This window comes from Chiloscyllium plagiosum, chromosome 17 (assembly GCF_004010195.1).
Source record: "Chiloscyllium plagiosum isolate BGI_BamShark_2017 chromosome 17, ASM401019v2, whole genome shotgun sequence".
NCBI lineage: Eukaryota > Metazoa > Chordata > Chondrichthyes > Orectolobiformes > Hemiscylliidae > Chiloscyllium > Chiloscyllium plagiosum.
Window position 1 is genome coordinate 65,623,684 of NC_057726.1, and position 20,623 is coordinate 65,644,306.

Sequence of the window (20,623 nt, forward strand, 5' to 3'; positions counted from 1 at the left end):
TACCAAAACTGCAACAATTCAAGAAAATGGTCACCACTATCTTCTCAAGGGCAATTAGGAATGGACAATAAAGGGCTCACTCGCAACATCTATATTCTGAAAATTAATTGCTCACGCCAGAAATTTCCATCAGTATAGTCTTCAGTCATGCATCCACTGATATAAAATGGGTGCCCAAATCTGAAAGGCAACAGATTTGGAGCAGTATTTTTTTGTGACAAGGTGTATTGGACAATGTCTGCATTGACAGAGATATCGATATTTATGTATAATGTATAAATATACAATTTCAGTCTTTACACATAAAGCTACATTCATGAACAATAAGAGTTTGTTTTATATAGACAAAAGGAAGTCATGTATACATTGTGCCTTAATATTTGGGGAATAAAGGGGTTGCTAACAGTGCCAATCCCTGCCTGCCTAGTCTGAGAGCTAAGATTGACTGTTCTTGCAGCAGCCCCATGCCAACCCATGGCCTAAATACTCATCATTTTAATATGCTGTATAAATTGGTGTTCTTTTTCTTCCATCCTAGCCCTGAAGAAGAGCTTCAACTTCAAGTTACCATTCTGTTAAGTTTAATCTACCATATTCAACCTTGTTGAGAGTTTTCACACATGCATGAATTTCCTTTCTTAATATTATCCCCTCGTGACCTCCAAGATTTCCATTAACTCACACACCACCTTATAGATTTTCCAATTAAAACACCCTCCCATGAAATATCCTGCCATTCTCAAGAGCCCATTTAAATATGGATGTAGAAGTAGGCAGAGAGGGGAGTGCTGGAAAAGCACAGCAGGTCAGGGAGCATCCAAGAAGCGGGATAATTGACATTTTGGGCATAAGGCCTTCATCAGGAGTGAATGATGAGGGGTTAATGCCTGAAACATTGATTCTTCTGCTCCTCGGATGCTGCCTGACCTACTGTGCTTTTCCAGCACTACACTCTTGACTCTGAGCTCCAGTATCTGCAGTCCTCGCTTTCTCCTGCGGAAGTAGGCCATTTGGCCTTTCAAGTCTGTCCTGCCATTCTTTGAGATTATGGCCGATCTAATAATCCTCAACACAACTCTCTTGCCTTTATCGCTTAAACCTTGATTTCCTTATTGCCAGTTAGCTCAACTGACTGGATGGTTTGTTTGCAGTGATGAGTGACACCATCAATGCAAGTTTAATTCCTGCATAGCTGAGGTCACCACGTAGGTCACATTCCCTCAAATTTGTCCCTTACCGGAGGTAAAGTGACTTTCAGTCTATGGAATTATGGTAGCATTCACCTTCTTTTCATTTGATTTCTAATCTGCATTTTACAGCAACTTGCACTCACTTAGAGCCCTTAATATATTAAATCATGTCATGATGCTTCACTGGTGCATTCTCAAAATTCCTAGGACACTGTGCAACTTTTCGAGATTTTAGGTCAGATGATCAAAGCAAGATTAAGAGGCATCTTAAAGGAGACAGGAGGTGGAGAGGGATGTAGTTTACAGAGAAAGCCTCAGAGTGTACAGCCTGGGTATCTTCAGGCATGGCTGCCAAATGTGCAGTGATTAAACTTGGGAATAGGTGAGAGGCCAGAATTGGAGGATTGCAGAGATTTCAGAGAGTTGTGGCTGGCCTGGACAAGATTACAGCAAGGCAATGGAAAGAGAAAAATACACAGATAAACATATTAAATTTGAGACATTGCCAGACCACAAGGGCAATGGGTCAGCTAGACTTGGTGCAAGTTGGAAGATGTGAAGCAAACATTTTGACAGAAGATATGAGATGCTGATCCCTTTGTGTAAGTACATAGTGCAGATTATCAGAGGAAACTCTTTTACTTTCTAGGTGAGACTTACCATTTCTTCCATATCCATCCTCAAATAAGTAAACAAAGTGGAGATGCCCTCCACGTAAGCTCTGGATGGGTGCCTTTTTGGGAGGGCTTCAAGGACTGTCTCTAGGACTTGAGAATTGATATAAACCCATAACAATTTCAGGTCCTTTTCAGTGAAACTTCTTTTTTGCTGTATCGGGTGAAAGAAGAAAGACATTATGTTGGAGATAAATGGATAGTATCAGTGTTGACCTTCTTATTCACCCTAATTTCTGAATAATCTCACACATACACATACACATACTTCATTGTGTTGTTTCTTGGGACATTTTGTGTCTGACAGATCAAATGCAGGGTTTGGGATAAGCCAACACTTCTGGGAGGTTAAAGCAAAAGATACTGGTTCCTGTTTGCAACACCTGGGATGTCTTGGGTAGACTCACTGACACCAATCTCCTTGTTGGAATTAATCTAGGCTACTGATACCATGTGGGGGAGGATGCCCACCTAATGTCTTTGGCAGAAGGTAGGCTAGATCTTATTCAATGAGAGTGATAGATCTTATTCAAACAGATCATGTTCATTGCATACTACTTAATGGTAATTACTTAATAGTAAGTACTTAATATGTGGTTACATTACATCTGAGATACATGATAGTCTCTTGAGACAGGCAGAACTTAAGAATAAGATCACATGACAGCTACTAAAACACTCTTACACAGCATTGGTAACAAACAGGATTGAACACTGGTTACCTCCTCCGAGGAACAGTCCTTTATATCTTGATGGGCAGAATTTATCTTATCATGTCAGTTAATCCTTTCAGCTCCTAACTTTATACTTTATGCTTTATACAATATTGTCCTCAAGGCTCAACTATTCTTACTCATGAAAATAACTGTCAGGTGGGAAGAAAGGCCTGGAATTCTCATGTTCATATTACAAGTTGGGAAAGCACCTTCGACCTTGCTGGAAAATTCAGTCCAATGAGGAAGATTTTGTAACCAAAATTCCAAGCTATGGGATGAACATGCACACCTCATTTGTTGCCTCTACAATACAAATCAAGGATCAAGGGTAAATGGGAAGTAATGTGGCTCAGTATTGGTGTCCCTGCCTCTGAACCAGCAATTCCAGGTTCAAGGCCCTGCACCAGGATTTATTAACAACAAGAGTTCTCATGTCACAGGCAGAAAGATGGTAATCAAATTGAAAAACCTTCCACTGGTCCCCAAGGTAGAAAAAAAAAGAATGAGTGTGAAGATAGAAAAAGGGGCAACCCTTTATTTGAAGCACTGTTTAGAATCACAGAGTGGCCAGCTTAAAGGGTTAAATGGCACTGATTCGAGGTGGTGCCTACATGCTAAGTTTATCAGCTCTGACGGCCAGGAGGAAGCTACTATAGCTTGATTTCACTGATGTGTTATATTTCAGGGCCCAACTGGAGGAATTCCAATAGGTTCAACCAACCATGCTCCTCCCCAAAACAACATCATATTTCATGTATTTTCAAGGATGAAGAGATCCAAAAACCAAGAAGGCACAGCGGTTTAGTGGTTGGGGTAGCACGGTGGCTCAGTGGTTAGCACTACTGCCTCACAGTGCCAGGGACCCGGGTTCAATTCCAGCCTCAGGCGACTGTCTGTGTGGAGTTTGCACATTCTCCCCCTTGTCTACATGGGTTTCCTCTGGGTGCTCTGGTTTCTTCCCACAGTCTAAAGAAGAGAAAGGCTACAGTAGTGAGTATAGTGGATTCTTTCTTGATTATATGTTTTTGGAGATAAGTCTCTTGATTAAACTTAAAATAAGCCATAACTATTAATTTAACCTGGGGCAGTGTTTGAAAAGGAATAAGACAGTGTTATTTTCTGGGTCTGTAGATTGTGAAGGAGCAAAAATGGCCTTTGCAGTGATATGTACTTCTTATTAGATGAGGGAGTTTAAAGAGAGTTTAAGGGTTACTGCGGATTATATCTGCCATAAATGCTGTTGGATGCGAATCTTATCAGATCGAGTGGATCGTTTGGAGAGACAGATAGAAGCAATGAGGAATTTGCAACAGCAACAGTACGAGATGGATGGCAGTTATAGGAAGGGGGGAAGCCCTCAGATACAGTCACATAGATGGGTTAACTCCAGGAAGGGTAAGCTAGTGCAGGAGTCTTTTGTGGATATACCCATTTTAAACAGGTATGCTGTTTTGGAAAATGTAGGGGGTGATGGATTCTCAGGGGAACGTAGCACGAACAGCCAGGTTTCTGGTATTGAGATTGGCTCTAATGCAATGAGGGGTACGTCGGCTTCCAAGAGATCAATTGTGTTAGGGGATTTTGTAGTCCGAGGTACAGACAGACGGTTCTGTGGCCAGCAGAGAAAAAGCAGAGTGGTGTGTTGTTTCCCTGGTGCCAGGATCAAGGATATCTCAGAGAGGGTGCAGAATGTTCTCACGGGGGAGAGGGGCGAGCAGGAGGTCATTGTCCACATTGGAACCAACGACATTGGAAGGGAAAAGGTTGAGATTCTGAAGGAAGATTACAGAGAGTTAGGCAGAAATTTAAAAAGGAGGTCCTCAAGGGTAGTAATATCTGGTAGTACCCAGTGCTACGAGCTAGTGAGGGCAGGAATAGGAGGATAGAGCAGATGAATGCATGGTTGAGGAGATGGTGTATGGGAGAAGGATTCACATTATTGGATCATTGGAATCTCTTTTGGGGTAGAAGTGACCTGTACAAGAAGGACGGATTGCACCTAAATTGGAAGGGGACTAATATACTGGCAGGGAAATTTGCTAGAACTGCTTGGGAGGATTTAAACTAGTAAGGTGAGGGGGTGGAACCAAGGGAGATATTGAAGGTAGAGATTGATCTGAGACAGGTACAGCTGTGAACAGAAGTGAGTCAAACAGTCAGGGCAGGCAGGGACAAGGTAGGACTAATAAATTAAACTGCATTTATTTCAATGCAAGGGGCCTAACAGGGAAGGCAGATGAACTCAGGGCATGGTTAGGAATATGGGACTGGGATATCATAGCAATTACAGAAACATGGGCCAGGATTGGGCAGGACTGGCAGCTTAATGTTCCAGGATACAAATCCTACAGGAAGGATAGAAAGGGAGGCAAGAGAGGAGGGGGAGTGGTATTTTTGATAAGGGATAGCATTACAGCTGTACTGAGGGAGGATATTCCCAGAAATACATCCAGGGAAGTTATTTGGGTGGAACTGAGATGGGCAATTAAGGTTGCAGAGTCAGTGTGCAGGGTTGTGAATGGGACGAGCCACTGAAATCAATTCAAATTCCGAAGTTTGCTAAGGACAGATTCACTGATGTTCCCACCCTGACTGCATCTTCAAGTGATACCAAAGTATCTGGAGTATGAGACCAAAACAGGGTGAGTGTTAAGCTATGAAGTCACTACCCCCAGGCCCTGGTGACCATTATGATTCAAACATATAGCAATCGCAAATAAATTAATTGGACATCTAAATGAACAATCCAAACACTCTTGGATAATATTCATTTTCAGCATATAGACGTCATTAACGAGACTAGAATTTATTGACAATTTTTTTTTTTAAATAGTCATGGGCATCACTGGCTGCACTGCATTTCTTGCCCATCCCTAGTTGCACATGAGAAGGTGCTGGTGAGCTGTCTTCTTGAACCACCACAGTCCACGTGCTGTATGTCGACCCACAATGCCTTTAGAGAGGAAGCTCTGTAATATTAACACTGAAGGAATGACAATATATTTCTAAGTCAGGATGGTGAGTGGCTTGGTGGGGAACTTGTGCTGCCCTTGTTCTTCTAAATGGAAGTGGTTGTGGGTTTAAGAAGATGCTGTCTAAGGATCTTTGGTGAATTACTGCAGTGCATCTTGTAGATAGTACACACTGCTGGCACTGAGCATTGGTGGAGGAGGGATTAGATGTTTGTGAATGTGGTACCAATCAAGAAGGCTGTATTGAGACTTCATGGGGTCTGCAGTCAATGTTGAGGACTCCCAGGGCAACTCCCTCCCAACAGTAAACCACTGTTCTGCCCCCTCTGCTGGGTCTGTCCTGCCAGTGGGAGAGGACAAATTCATGGATAGTGATGCTGGTGTCTGGGGCATTGTCTGTCAGGTATATTCCAGGAGTGTCAGAATCAACATTCTTGATAAAGAGCTTATGCTCGAAAGGTTGACTCTCCTGCTCCTCGGATGCTGCCTGACTGGCTGTGCTTTTCCAGCACCACACTTTTTGACTCTGATCTCCAGCATCTGCAGTCCTCACTTTCTCCAAATTCCATGAGTATGACTATGTCAGGCTGTTGGTTGACTAGTCTGTGAGACAACTCTCCTGATTTTGGCATTAGCACCCACATATTAGTGAGGAGGACTTTGCAGGGGCACCAGGGCTGTTTCTGCCATTGTCTTATCCAGTGCCTAGGTTGATGCCAGGTGGTCTGTCTGGTTTGTTTGTTGAAACTTTGTAGCAGTTCATACAAATGAGGGGCTTGCTAAGCCATTTCAGAGAACAGTACAAAGTGACCTACACTGCTGTGGGTCTGGAATCAGGTGAAGAAGGCAAATTTCCTTCCCTAAAGGACATTAGCATTACACCACCACCTCTCCTAATGTCACTGGATAAGTAATCAAGAAGCTCAGATTAATGTTCTGGACACAATGGTTTCAAATCAAATTTCAGGCGGGGAAAATGTGAATTCAATAAAAGTCTATCATTTTAAAAATAAAATTGGCCTAATTGCAACCATGTCAATTGTCATAAAAACATATCTGGTTCATAAATGTTCTTTAGGGAAGGAAATCTGCCATCTTTACCTGGTCTGGCGTATTGGTGATTGACTTTTAACTGCCTTCTGAGCAATTAGGGATGATCAATAAATGCTGGCCTAGCCAAAGACATCCACATCACATGAATGAATAAAGACAAAAATAAATACTTAAGAAAGCACCTCACCAACATACTTTCCCTTTAGTGGTTTGATGCAACTGAGTGGCTTGTTCAGCATTTCAGAGGACAGTTAAGAGTAAACCACATGTTTGTCACTGGCCCAACTGGATAAAGGTGGTAGATTTCCCTCCTTAAAAAACATCAGGGAACGAGATGGGCTTTTACAATAACTCTGTATTTTCATGATCATTATTACTGATGCCAGCTTATTAATCCCGACTGAATTTAAAATCCTCCAGCTGCCAGTGGAATTTGATTTCATGACTGGAACATTAATCCAGGCCTCTAAATTTCTTGTCCAGTAATATCCTACTGATTTATAATGTCACTACACACAAGTGTGCAGAAGAATTTGTAGTTAAGGCTTTATTTAAAAAAGAAATACTTTTAAACAGGAACAGAGAGAATATGAAAACCAAACCATAATACATACGTGAACTGTCTCGGTGTCACTTTGCTGACCTCTTCAATATAAAATGTCACCCTGTGTCCAGCACTGGGTGCATTCTTTGGTATTAAATTTGCAAATTCAAAACTAATTTTCTTCTCCATAAATTTTCTTTTATTTTGACAGATTCACTTGTCATTATTTGCTGTCACCCATCCAGCTCCCCTCCCATTTAACAAATTCATTGCCAAACATGGAGATGAGAATTATTTTACATGCAGCAAATTGTTATTGACTGAAAGAGTTTTGGGAGAGGTTGATGGGAACAGTCCCCAAACCTCCCCTCAACACCTTCCCCGTAGTAATGAACAGCTTGTACACGTGAGCATTTCCACAGGCAGCTGAGGAGAAACAGTCCCTTAGTTCACATAGAGTAAAGCAGCTATTGTGACTGGTCCCCAAACCACATTGCCTGATCCCCAATGGTTCCCTAGTAAGTGTCAAGGGTGAGAACAACATCATGGCCAATTCAGACCTACTGAAAACTCAGAGAAACATACAACCTGGGACAGAGTGAGAGAAACACAAACTGGGAGAAAAAGACACAATCGGCACAGAGGGAGAAAAGCTGGCTGTGATGGACGGTTCTATGACCCAGTTGGCACTTCTTCCATTCGTTAACTATCCCAGTTTCTGACCCTCCTGCTTGTGGACCCTCCCAAACTAGCCTCCCCCCTAATCCTCTGCTTGCTGCCTCTCTAGCTCGTGGCTTTACCCTGAAATCCTGCAACTTGAAACTGCTTGAATTCTTTCAGCTGCTTTCTGCCTCTTGCCATTGGGTGCGCCTCACCCTGGCTTACATCAAGGAAAAGGAAGATGGAAGTGGTGAAAGAAAGAGAGATGGTGATTGGGAAGGTCAGCCAGCAGGAGGTTGGTGAACAGGAGAGGTTGCCAGCAGGGGGTCAGTCAGTGAGAAGGTTGATGGGTCATAGGGTCAGTGAACAGAAGTAGGCCATTTGGCCTTTTGAGCCTGCTGCACTTTTCAATATGTTCATGGCTGATCTGATTTTAACCTCAACTCTGCATTCCTGCATATCCCTGATAATCTTTCATCCCATTGGTCATCAAGAATTAATCTACCTCTGCCTTAAAAATATTTAATGATTCTGCATCCCTTGCTTTTTGAGGAAAGGAATTCCAAAGACTCAAAACTCTCAGACAAAGAAATATTTCCTCACCTCTTGCTTAAACGGGTGATCCTTTCATATTAAGCAATAACTCTCAGTTCTAGATTCTCCTACAACAGGAAACATCCTTTCCACAGCCACCTATGTCATTCCCCTCATTTTCAAATAAACCACCTCTAATTCGTCTGAACTCCAGAGAATATAAGCCTAGCATGTCTAGCCTTTCCTCAGAAGGCAGTCTGCTCATTCCAGGAATTAGTCTAGTAAACCTTCTCTAAACTGGGAGGTTTAGAGAACATCTATGACATCTTTTCATAAGTACAGTGACCAGTATTGTACATAATACTCCAGATGCAGTCTCAACAATACTCTGTATAACTGCAGCATAACCTCCCTACTCTTACATTCAGTTCCCCCTGTGATAAAACATAACATTCTATTGGCCTTCTTGATGACTTGTGTGCCTGTTTGCTAACCTTCTATGATTCATGCACTAGGACACCCAGATCTCTCTGTATCCCTCTCAATTTTGATAATATGCTTTTTTATTCTTTCTGCAAAAATAGATAATTTCACATTTTCACACTTTATAGTCCATTTGTTCAATCTTTGCCCACTCACCTATCTAAATTCTTTTGTAGCTTCCTTAGGTCCTCTTTACAACTCACTTTCCTGCCTATTTTTCTGTCATCAGCAAATTAAGCTTCTGTACCTTTAGTCCCTTCATTCCAATCATTTATAATCAATTGTAAAAAGGTTGCAGCCCCAGCACTAACCCTTTGACACATCACCTCATGACATTCTACCAAACTAAAAAAGACTCACTTATTCCTATTCTCTGCTTCCTGTTAACCAGCCAATCTCCTATTCCTGCCATATGTTGTCCCTACACTATAAGCTTTTATTTTCCACAATACCCTTTGGCATGGTATCTATCAAATGCCTTCTGGAAATCTAAGTTCAGTACTTCCACTATCCCAACGAGTTTTGAGAAGATTTGTAGCTCAGGTTGAGGTTTTGAATGTAGGTTTGCTCACTGAGCTGAAAGGTTCATTTCCAAACATTTAATTACCTTACTAGGTAACATCTTCAGTGGACCTCATGCAAAGCAATGCTGAAAAATCCTGCTTTCTATTTATACGTTTAGGTTTCTTTAGATTGGTGATGTCATTTCCTGTGGTGATGTCATTTCTTGTGGTGAAGTCACTTCCTGTTCCTTTTCTCAGGGGGTGGTAGATGGAGTCTAACTCGTTGTGTTTGTTGATAGAGTTACGGTTGGAATGCCATGCTTCTAGGAATTCTCGTGCATGTCTTTGTTTGGCTTGCCCTAGGATGGATGTATTGTCCCAGTCAAAGTGGTGTCCTTCCTCATCCACATGTGAGGATACTCGTGAGAGTGGGTCATGTCTTTTTGTGGTTAGTTGGTATTCATGTATCCTGGTGGCTAGTTTTTGGTTTGTCCAATGTCGTGTTTGTTACGATCCTTTTTGTAAATGACATTAGTTTTGTTCATTGTCTGTATAGGGTCTTTCAAGTTCATTAGCTGCTGTTTTAGTATGTTGGTGGGTTTGTGGGCTACTATTCCCCTTTAGCTATGCACAAGATATTTCTTCAAAGAACTCTGATAAATCAAAGTTAAAATGACAACACCAGGTTATAGTCCAATAGGTTTATTTGCAAGCACTAGCTTTCGGAGCACTGCTCCATCATCAGATGGAGGAGTAGTGCTCTGAAAGCTAGTGCTTCAGAATAAACCTGTTTGACTATAACTTGGTGTTGTGAGATTTTTAACATTGTCCACTCCAGTTCAACACTGGCTCCTCCACATTATGGCATCCAATAAAACAATTAGACATGATTTTCCTTTCACAAAATCACATTTGCTTGGTCTAATAACTTTGAACTTAAAGTGCTTTGTTATAACATCATTAATAATAATTTCCTTATGATGAATGCTTTCTGTCTCCTCCCCTTTTGAATGAAGCAATTACATGAGCTATTTGCCATTCTGTGGACCCCTCAAGATTGAGGATGCCCTAGAGGTCAGAATTAGAGTTGTAAGACTGAGTGTACAGAGATGGGGGTGGGGGATTTGAAAGGAAACATGGACTTTTTAAGATTGAGACTTTGTTTAAAATAGTGGCCTATGTAGGTTAGTGAGCACAAGGATGATGGATTAATGGCATTAGATGCAACTGTCACCATAGTTAAGAAAACAAAAGGACTCTGGCAGCAGAGTTCTGGTTAAGCACTAATCTATGGAGATTAGAATTCAGGTGGCCAACTAGGGATGCATTTGTATGATCAAACCTGGAGGTAAGATAGGAGGGTTGCAAGGCTTAGCAAATGTTGCCCATCCTTAATTGCCCTTGAATTGAGTGACTTGCAAAGAGCTGGGAGTCACATGTAAACCAGCAGATTTTCTCCCCTAAAGCACATGAATACACCAGATGGGTATTTTACAGCAATCAATGATAGTTTCCTGGTCACCATCATTGAAACTAGCTTTCAATTCTAGATTTTCTTTAAAATTGAACTTAAATTCCACTGGATTTGACCACGAGAGCTCTGGTCTGGGCCTCTGGATTATTATAGTTCAGTGTCATTACCATCACACACAGTCCCCTCACATTCTGTGTCACAATAAGAAATGCATTGAATAATGCACCCTCAGTAATGCTCCACTGGAAATAATGGATTAGTGGTATATGGAGTAGAGGTGTGGTTAGTTGGGAAAGGACGATATAACACTGCTCTTTCAAGTGTCTCTCGGTCCAATTCTTGGAATTCCTTCTCAAACAGCACTGTGGGTCAACTGCAGTGGTTCAAGACAGTTGATCAGCACCTTCTCAAAGGAAACTCAGGTTGGGCAATAAATGTAGTGCAGCCAGCAATGCCCACATCGCATGCCTGAATGTTATGAATTATTCAAGATTCAGTAACTGTGTTATGGACAAACATGTAACCATTTACATGTGACATTCTCCATCCACAAAGCAGGTTTCATGTATTGTTGGTGACAAATTAAATACTGTACCTAGGAAATTAATTTCCAACAGGAAACATCCTTTCCACATCCACCCACATCAGTCCCCTCATGTTTCAATTAAGTCACTTCAAATTCTTCTAAACTCCAGAGGATATAGGCCTAGCCTGCATCACACAACTTTCCTTTGTGAGGTAGCTTTAGATTTAATGGAGCCATGATGACTATTGAAAATATTGATGAATTCTTCCAATTCTACTTCTGTGCAAGTTCAAACCTCCCCCTGTCAGAGTGGGCAAGCTCCTCTCAAGCAAACACAGAGAATGCTGGAGAAACTCAGCAGGTCTGGCAGCATCTGTGGAGGACAATTGAATATGTCATTTTGGACTCGGGAATGGGGTGATTAGTTGGTAAAGGAAGATATGGGAAGTGTCACCACTGGGTACCAATGGGAACTATTCACCCTTTCAGGAACACAGCAAAGCAAGGAGACCCTGGCTTTGGAAGAGGCAGTGGTGTGGTTGGAGGGTCACGTGACTCATAACCCACAATACCAGGCTCAAACACCACCACAACAGATGGGAAAATTTAAATTCAATAAAAAGCTAGTCAAATGGTGACCATGAAACAGTTGATTGTCAAAAATCTCTGGTTTACTAATCATACCTCAATAATGAGGTCCGGCCTATATATGACTCCAGACCCACAGGAACATGATTGACCTTGAATTGTTTTTTGGCTAATGTGGGGTGAGCATTAAATACTGGCCTAGTCAGCAACATCCTCATCCCATGAACAAATCTAAAAGAAAAGAATGAAGACAGAAAAAAAGAACTTGATACATTCAAACCTACCATGCGTGTAACATTTATTGTTCTATAAATATCTTCATAGTGAACTTTCACAGCATAGTTAACTGGAAAGTAATCCTTCTGTAAATAAAACAGAACTGATCATTAAAACTTTCATGCAAGTGCTTCATTTTGTTTCTAGATTTTTCTATACACTACAGCCAATACCCCAAGACCTAAATCTTTCACCTCAGCCCAACCTCCATCTGCAACTAGGCACTTGATTGGAAAAGGAAGCTCCTTGGTTGCTTCAGACCAATATCCAAATATGTCCATACAACATGGAGCATGTGTTCTGGGAGCTGTGCTCCTTGTCACAGATCAGGGAATTCAAGACCCATTCCAAATTTATAGAATTTCAAACAGCCAATTTATATCCATGCAAATCTTGCCTCTGTGCAAAGAACGAGGGGATGGGATTCATGAGCATCTCATCTCTTCGTGAGAAGGACTAAAGAAATAAGCCTGCTTTTGAAGTGAGATGGCTGGCATGTATGAATTTGGATTCAGTAAACTCCTTCCTTCACTCTCACCCTCACTGGTTAGACTGGATAAGGAATGAAGTAACCCTTGCATTCCCACTTGCCCCTAACCAATCCACCATAGCTGGAAAATCCACTTACCCAGGCGACAGCAGTTCAGGACTAAATTCTGCTCTGATATCCCTCTCCATCTTTAAATGACCCACCAGCACAAGATAAAGGTGGACATGAGGATAGGTCTGGGAAGGCTGTGAAATGACAGAACCATGACCCTGGCAGTAAACACCATCAAGGGATCAGGACACAAGATCAGGAAGGTGTTTGGAGAAAGGATATGTAATTCTATGGGAGGCCTGTGAATGGGACCATTCCCCCAGCGGAAAGATTTCAAGTCTAAAACATTGGGGGCTTTGACCCCATGTATGTAAGTTGCAAAGCATCACTTACCAAATATCTGACCCGCAGACCATACTGTAGTTCACTATTTAACTCCAACAAATGGACACACTGTGAGTACACAACAGCAAGAACTCCAAGCAGACTGAAATCTATAGGAAATGAAAAATTGAACAATTACCTAAATTCTGTTGAAATTCAGCATGAAATAATAGTCATCAAACTGATACAACGACTAACTCAATTAACTGAAACACTAGGCACTGTTGTAACCTGACAGAACCCAGCCCTTTATCTCACTCTCCAATTGTGATGTCTGGTTGTAGTTTGAACAATCAATGTTTCTCCCCTGTCATTTCATTACGTCTTCTTGATCCCATGATAACATTTCTGCTGCAATGTTCCAGTGAAGCCCAGTGCTAGCTGGAGGGACAGCACCTCATTTTTCTTTTTGCATACTTTACAGCACCCAGAATGCAACACTGAGCTCAATAACTTCACATGAAAAGGTTATCCTGCATTTTGTCTTTTTTTCCCCCTTCTGCCGACTACATCAGGTTTTCATATTTTTTGCCTCATTAAGAGCTCACTATTATTCTACAACTAGCACCTACTTTGGTTCGGTCACTTCACCTACTAAATTACCACTCTATTTACCTTTTATTCCACTTTGTTTTATTTTATTCCACAACACCCTTGGTGTCTAATCTCTCTCACCCTCCGGTTCCATTGATCCTTTCTGCATTTTCAACAGCGGAGAGCCCCTCACATGAGTTCCAAAGAAGAGTCATAGTGGACTTGAAACATCAACTCTGATTTTCTCCTATGGATTCTGGCAGACCTGCTGAGTTCTGCAGCATTTTCTCATCTTATTTCTATTACTTTGCTTGGCCGATTCATCCAAATATTTATTATTGAACACAAAGTTTATTCTTCACTAATTAGCTTCTATTTCCTCTGGTTCTCATTTATGTTGTAGTAATATTCAGTTTATTTTAGCTTAGCTCAAAATGTTACATTAGTCAAAAAGGTAACCTTTCAACCTCTGCCGTTCTGTCTGTAAATCCATGTTTGAGGCTGAGGTGAATCTCAGAATCTGGTTACTGGTGAATCACACCCCTGCTATGTTCTACAGAACTGTACCAAGATTTGATGGTGTGCTGGAGGCAGTGGGTTGTATATCCGCAACATTAGGCTTTAAAGTGCAAGATGGCCATAGTGGGGAAAGTGGTTTTGTGACAATAGCAGAGTACTTTGAACAGAAGGAAAATCCAAAAGATTTTACAACCTCTTAAAGTTTGTTTGATCTTTCCCAAATCACTTAATCCCGTTCAGAGGTTTTGCTGAATAGCCTGTGGCCAAAACACTCTGTTCACTCCTTGTGAAGTGGTTTTGTGACATGGATTATTAAGTTATTTGATTTAAATGAGTTCTTTATTCTGAAACTTCTTTTTGCTGATGTATGGCATTATAATTTTGTGCTGGTTTCGACCTTATTTTACAGTAATTTTAGAAATTTCTTTAGGAGTCAATGATGGAAATAATTGCTAAAGGTTATTGGCTGTTCAAAAATTAGCTGTATACCAGGTATATTTTCTTTGGAACAAAAGGAGACTATTTGGATGGAAAAGTACTAGTGTAATCCCTGGCTTGCCATAGTCATGTGATCTCAGCATGAGGCAGGCAGCAATCATACAGTTTAAGACAGATATAGCACAAATCAGACAGTTGAACTTAAAGAAAGTGTAATGTTAGGATGCAGCTGAGATAGAGTGATGAAGAGGTGGATAGAAGCACACCAACTGTTACAAAGCATATTCCATCCTAAATGTCTCTGAAGAACAGAAAAGCAGAAATTTTGAAAGCTTTGAAGGCAAACTTTGAACCTAAATTGACTGATACACGTGAATAGTTTGTGTTCCATATTAGAACTAAATGTGAAAAAAGTGCAGATTGATAGAAATGTGACTGTATTAATACAGCTCACAGAATCCTTTGAATTTGAGCACTTGAAAGCTAATCTCATTGATAATAGAATTATTGTGGCAGAAGAGATCCTACTGTGATATGTTGACCAAGAGAAGAAAACTGAATCTCAAAGTAGTTATAAATATGTAGGCAAAAGCAAGGACTGCTGATGCTGGAAATCAGAGTCTATATTAGAGCGGTGCTGGAAAAGCACAGCAGGTCAGGCAGCATCCGAGGAGCAGAAAACAAAAGATGTTTCGGCAAAAGCCCTTCATCAGGAAGGTCGATTTTTCTGCTCCTCGGATGCTGCCTGACCTGCTGTGCTTTTCCAACACCACTCTGCTCTAGTTATAAATATGTGCAGAATCTCTGAGCTTATAAACCAATCGCACATATATGGAAAAATGTGTCTTGTGTACTATGCACCCAGACCTATTATTATTTTAATCCTAACCCTAACCCTATTTTAATCAGGAACCCAGACCAATCCGTTGTGTTGAAAAACAGGCAATTTGTTTCAAGCTCAACATTGTGGAGAAAAGCAACAAGTATCCACAGAAGCAAAAGAAAATATATGAATAGGAAGGGTTTAGAGGGATATGGGCCGGGTGCTGGCAGGAGGGACTAGATTGGGTTGGGATATCTGGTCGGCATGGACAGGTTGGACTGAAGGGTCTGTTTCCATGCTGTACATCGCTATGACTCTAATACATGTTGAATGTAGGGTAAACACAGTGTTTTAACTACAAGGAGCTAAATATTTTGCATACAAGTGTTTCACTGGGCAGAAAATAAATAAGCCTATAAAAACTATATTATTGCTACAGAAATTTCAGGCAATGATTCTGATAAATCAAGTGTGGCCAAGAGAGAGACTGGACAAAGATTCTGCCAATTCAGTCTACACCTTACAGCAGGTTGGCAACATCAAATATAACGGAGGAAATAGTGTAAATATTGTGATGAAGACAAGAGAATATATCAAACTAAAATGAAGTGCCAGATGGACACTGGTGCTTCCTGGAACACTATGAGCTTCACAGACCTACTCTAAAAAATGTGATGCTCACCTCAAAAGGACAAATTAGTCTGACAGTAGAACACAATGACAAAACTGAAAGATGACACAGACACAAAGTTAAAGCCACTCATCTCAGCAGAAGTAAGTTGACAGCTCAGACATTAAATGTACTAGAAGAGATATACAGTGTTTCACAGGCCACACTGACTGACAAACACACAATGAAACAGTGTGTGGTAGAAAGGATCCAAATTCAGGAATACAAAAGAAACTTATGCCAAGCTCAAAATGAAAAGACCGCCTTACTGGATACAACTAAAAGGAAAGAGGTTCTCTGGCAATAGTGGGAATCAGCAGAATCAGCTGGGAAGATTTGGAAACAAAACTAGTGAGTGCATCATTCCAACCTGCCATTGGAGGAAAAGCTGACAAGGAGAACACTACCTAGAACAACGAACAAAACTATTCGCTATTCATAGAATAGTTGTTGGCATTCTGGGTAACTTGAGTAATTCTCATCATAAATGATAGTGTATGCAAATTTATTTCGTGGCAATGAGTGTGATATTGTGAAATTGTACTAATATGCTTCCCAGCTTGCTGTAATGATGTGACATTTGCAAAATGCACTCCTGCAGACAACCATCTTACACCCAATTCATAAAATCACTGTACAAACCAGACTATTGTCTTGTGAACTAGTAACAGAAGCTGAAGAGTAGCTGACATGAGAGATGTAGATTGTGTGACAGGAAGCCCTTATTGCCCTTGATCACAGCCAGGAACTATGGAATATAAGAATGTAAGAAATAGGAGCTGGAGTACATCCCCTGGCCCTTAAGCCTACTCTACACTCAACAAATCATGGTTGATCTGCGCCAGGCCTCAACTCATATTTAAAGTTAACTCAGCATAGCTGTTATCTTACATTTTAAAAATCTATCCACCTCTTCAAGTACATTGAGATCAACCTAGGTCTCAACGCCAGCAAAACCAAGGCACTCATTTTTGACTTTCGACGGGATGTTACACATGCCCCCCTACTCATTAACAGCACAGAGGTGGAACGAGCTCCTGGGAGCGGTCATCCACAACAAGCTTTCTTCATGTGGACGCACTGGTTACAAAGGCCCAACAACATCTCTTCTTCCTCAGGTAGCTGAGGAAATTTGGCATGACAGCGAATACCCTTGCCAACTTTTATAGGTGCACCATTGAGAGGATTCTGTCTGGATGTATCACTACCTGGCAACTTTACCATTCAAGATCGGAGACGGTTACAGAGAGTGGTGAACTCGGCCCAGACAATCACAAAGGCCCACCTCCCATCTATAGAATCCATCCACCAGGCCCGCTGTCAAGGAAAGGCTGCCAGCATTCTCCAAGATCCATCCCACCCTGGCAATGTTTTTCTACAACATCTACCATCGGGGAGAAGGTACAAAAGACTGAACACATGCACCAGCTGGTTTCGTAACAGTTTCTACCCTACTGTTAGAATACTGAATGGACTCAAACTCTTAACATTTATCTGTACCTGTGTTTTTGTTTTTGCCGCTGTTTATCTATTATTTACTTATCTATGCTACTTAACTCTGTGATCTGTCAGTATTGCTCGCAAGACAAAGCTTTTCACTGTGCCTTGGTATACATGACAATAAATTCAATTCAATACTTAGTGATCCAGCCTCCACCACTCTCTGGGAGAAGAAATTCCTCTGCATCTGTTTTAAAAGAGTGCTCCCTCATTCTGTAACTATGTCCTCAAGTTCAAAATTCTCCCACCAGTAGAAGCACCTCAATATCTACCCTGTGAGGCCCCTCAGAATCTTCTATGTTTCAATAAGATCACTCCTCACTCCTCTAAACTCGAATGAATAAAGGCCTAATCTGTTTAGAATAGGAGGCAAGAGGCAACAGCACCACACTTTGACTCTCCCTCTCCAGCATCTGCAGTCCTCACTTTCTCCAAAGCACTTGAAGAGCCATAACCTACAGGGCTACTGACCCAGAGCTGGAATTATTTATTGTTATTATTTCTTTTTATTATTATTGAACTATTGAGCAAGACAAAACTCAATGGATTTCCAGAGACTAACAATATCACGTGATGTAGAGATTTTATGGCAGTGTTTTTGAGGTAGATGATCAACAGAGCAAGCTAGACAGACTAAATGGTCTTCCCTTCTTCCTGTGTTCCAATGAAAGTGAGACTAGGCTGGCTGGACTGGATATATCTCGGTTTGTGCAACACGATGGATCAAACAGCCTCCACCCATGCTGTAAATTTATATGACCCTCTGAATTATATAGTCAGTACCTGACAGAAGTCCAGCTAGAGAAAGATCACTTTCACATTGCTGCTGCCAGGATCTTGCTAGGTAAAACTTACTGCCACATTTTTACATTTGAGGAAGTGACTAAACTTGGAAAATAAAAAGTATTTGTTGGCTGTTCAAACACACTGGAATGCCTGGAGGTCATGAAATGGGAGTTTTCTTTTTCCTTCTGTCTAGTTTGGCTGACCCCCCAGACTGTTTAAACTTTGTATTCATGGGCATCCGATGAGGCTTCAATCTGTCCACTGCCTATCAAGTTTTCCTCAGATGGGCTTTGAAAAGGTATCAAAACTCTATCCATCCCAGTGTAGTTTCCGAGAATAATATACTTTTAAAAAACACAGTCACCGTAGTTCAGGAGTCCACCTCAGAAATCCCAGTACCGCACAGGAGAAAAGAATTTGGACCCAGCCCAAGGACTTTACAATAGTGAAGGCCTGAGTTATGTTTAAGTTGTATTTTCAGGAGCTTTTCCTGGTTTTACACAGTAGCATGTGCCATGGAATTTATTCACCTTCCAAATAGTGCCTTGCTGGACAATAAAGAGCAGGCAGCTGCGATTTATGTCTGGAAAAGCTGGTGTGTCCAGATGTGGTCAGGTCTTGTCTTACAAAGCTCTGCCTCAGCACTTTTGGTTCCAGACAGAGTTTGCAGTGAAAGAACTGTAGCTGAAGCTGAACCCAAACACTGCTTTCAGGGATTGGATTTCAGGAATGGTGCACCCTGACAACATCACACCCTACCCCGACAAATAGGACAATCTGGAAACTGTCCCCCTCAGTGGGATACTCAACAATTAAGGGTGAGACCCTCACGTTCAAGGTTGGGGATTGTGTAGTCCCAACAGTGCTACATTCAGGTGGTGGTCACTGCTGGGATTACAGACACTTGATCTGGAGCCCAGACTGGGACACTGGTTGGCAATCCCCAGAACATGGGATGTGTGAGAGGGGTGAAGGTGCAAGTTAGATATGGCAAGAAGGGGAGTGGAGGAGCAAAGAGTCAAAGGGACCATATGACGTGGATGGCCTACAAGGGAAGTTCCCCCTTGCCTGACACTAGCTAACCCAGTGGAAAATGCCAGGCTTCCACTTTGCATGCAACTCCTCTTTCCTTAAGTAAAATAGTGGCAGAGGTGGGATGAACCACTTACATAACCATTAAGGATCTCAACGGGTGACTCACAATGCCTCGAGCACCCATTCCAGTAATATGGAAGTCAGGTCAGGGAGCATTTTACAAGCCACTTTGCCTTCTAAAATCTGACAAGATTAAAAACTCCAGTCCTGTTTCTACAATGCCTTCTCACTGTGGTTACTACTTAGAGTCTTAAATATAATTCATGCTCAACGATTCTGGCCCCTCACCATCTCCTCTCTGGCAGAGTGCCCAACATTCATTGTTAATAATCTTATAGTCTTGATGCAACATGTTGGTAGAGGAGTGTGGTTGCAGTTTGAGTTATTGGCACCAGGCTCATATCAAACAAGAAACATTAGAAGTGAGCAGCACGGTGGCTCACAGCACCAGGGGCCTGGGGCTCAATTCCAGCCTTGGGTGACTGTGTGTGTGGAGTTTGCACATTCTCCCCATGTCTGGGCATTCCAGTTTCCTCCCGAATCCCAAAGACGTGTAGATTAGGTGAATTGATTATACAAAATTGCCCATAGTGCTCATGGATGTGTAGGTTAGGTGCATTAGTCAGGGGTAAATATAGTGTAATAGGGTAGAGGAAATGGGTCTGGGTGGCTTACTCTTTGGAGGAATTGTTGGGCCAAATGGCCTGTTTCCACAGTGTAGGGATTCTATGATGGCTAAAATAAGTGGCCAGAATCTGATGCGGGCAGAAAACTTTCAGAGACAGGTCTGGTAGACATATAGTGGCAGACTTTACTCACTGGCTGTAATCACAGTTCTCGTGCATGCCAAAACAGTTTTGAAAGACTCCTACCATTATTTGGATAGCTGCATGGTTGACTTTAAAATAAAAATATTCTGGCCAATTCAGCACACCCAAGTGCAGACTGGATGGAGACATACCCAAAGCTGACCTAATCTGTAAGAAGACTCCAAAAAGCCTGTATGGGAATTCATCACTTAACAATAAAGTTGATGTTTTGGCTGAACTGCTTCCTGTGGGTCTCAGGGGCTGGAGTCTGAAGGTATCTCCAAGTCTAACATGAACTCAGTTCAGCAAATATTCACCCCAGGATTTTCCT

At 41.6% G+C, this 20,623-nt stretch overlaps 1 protein-coding gene across 2 annotated transcripts in view; it reads right to left on the reverse strand.

Annotated features, from left to right (window-relative positions):
- The window catches only part of il34 (interleukin 34), a 70,717-nt gene that overhangs the window by 8,702 nt on the left and 41,392 nt on the right, over nt 1–20,623 (reverse strand). Inside the window, exons 3-5 of one of the 2 annotated variants that reach the window (XM_043707486.1) lie at nt 13,128–13,228; nt 12,202–12,279; nt 1,851–2,018 (exon numbers count right to left, since the gene is read on the reverse strand). In XM_043707486.1, coding sequence (XP_043563421.1) covers nt 1,851–2,018; nt 12,202–12,279; nt 13,128–13,228 — 347 coding nt within the window. The remainder of the gene's footprint in view (nt 1–1,850; nt 2,019–12,201; nt 12,280–13,127; nt 13,229–20,623) is intronic. The other variant, XM_043707487.1, reaches the window with a different exon arrangement.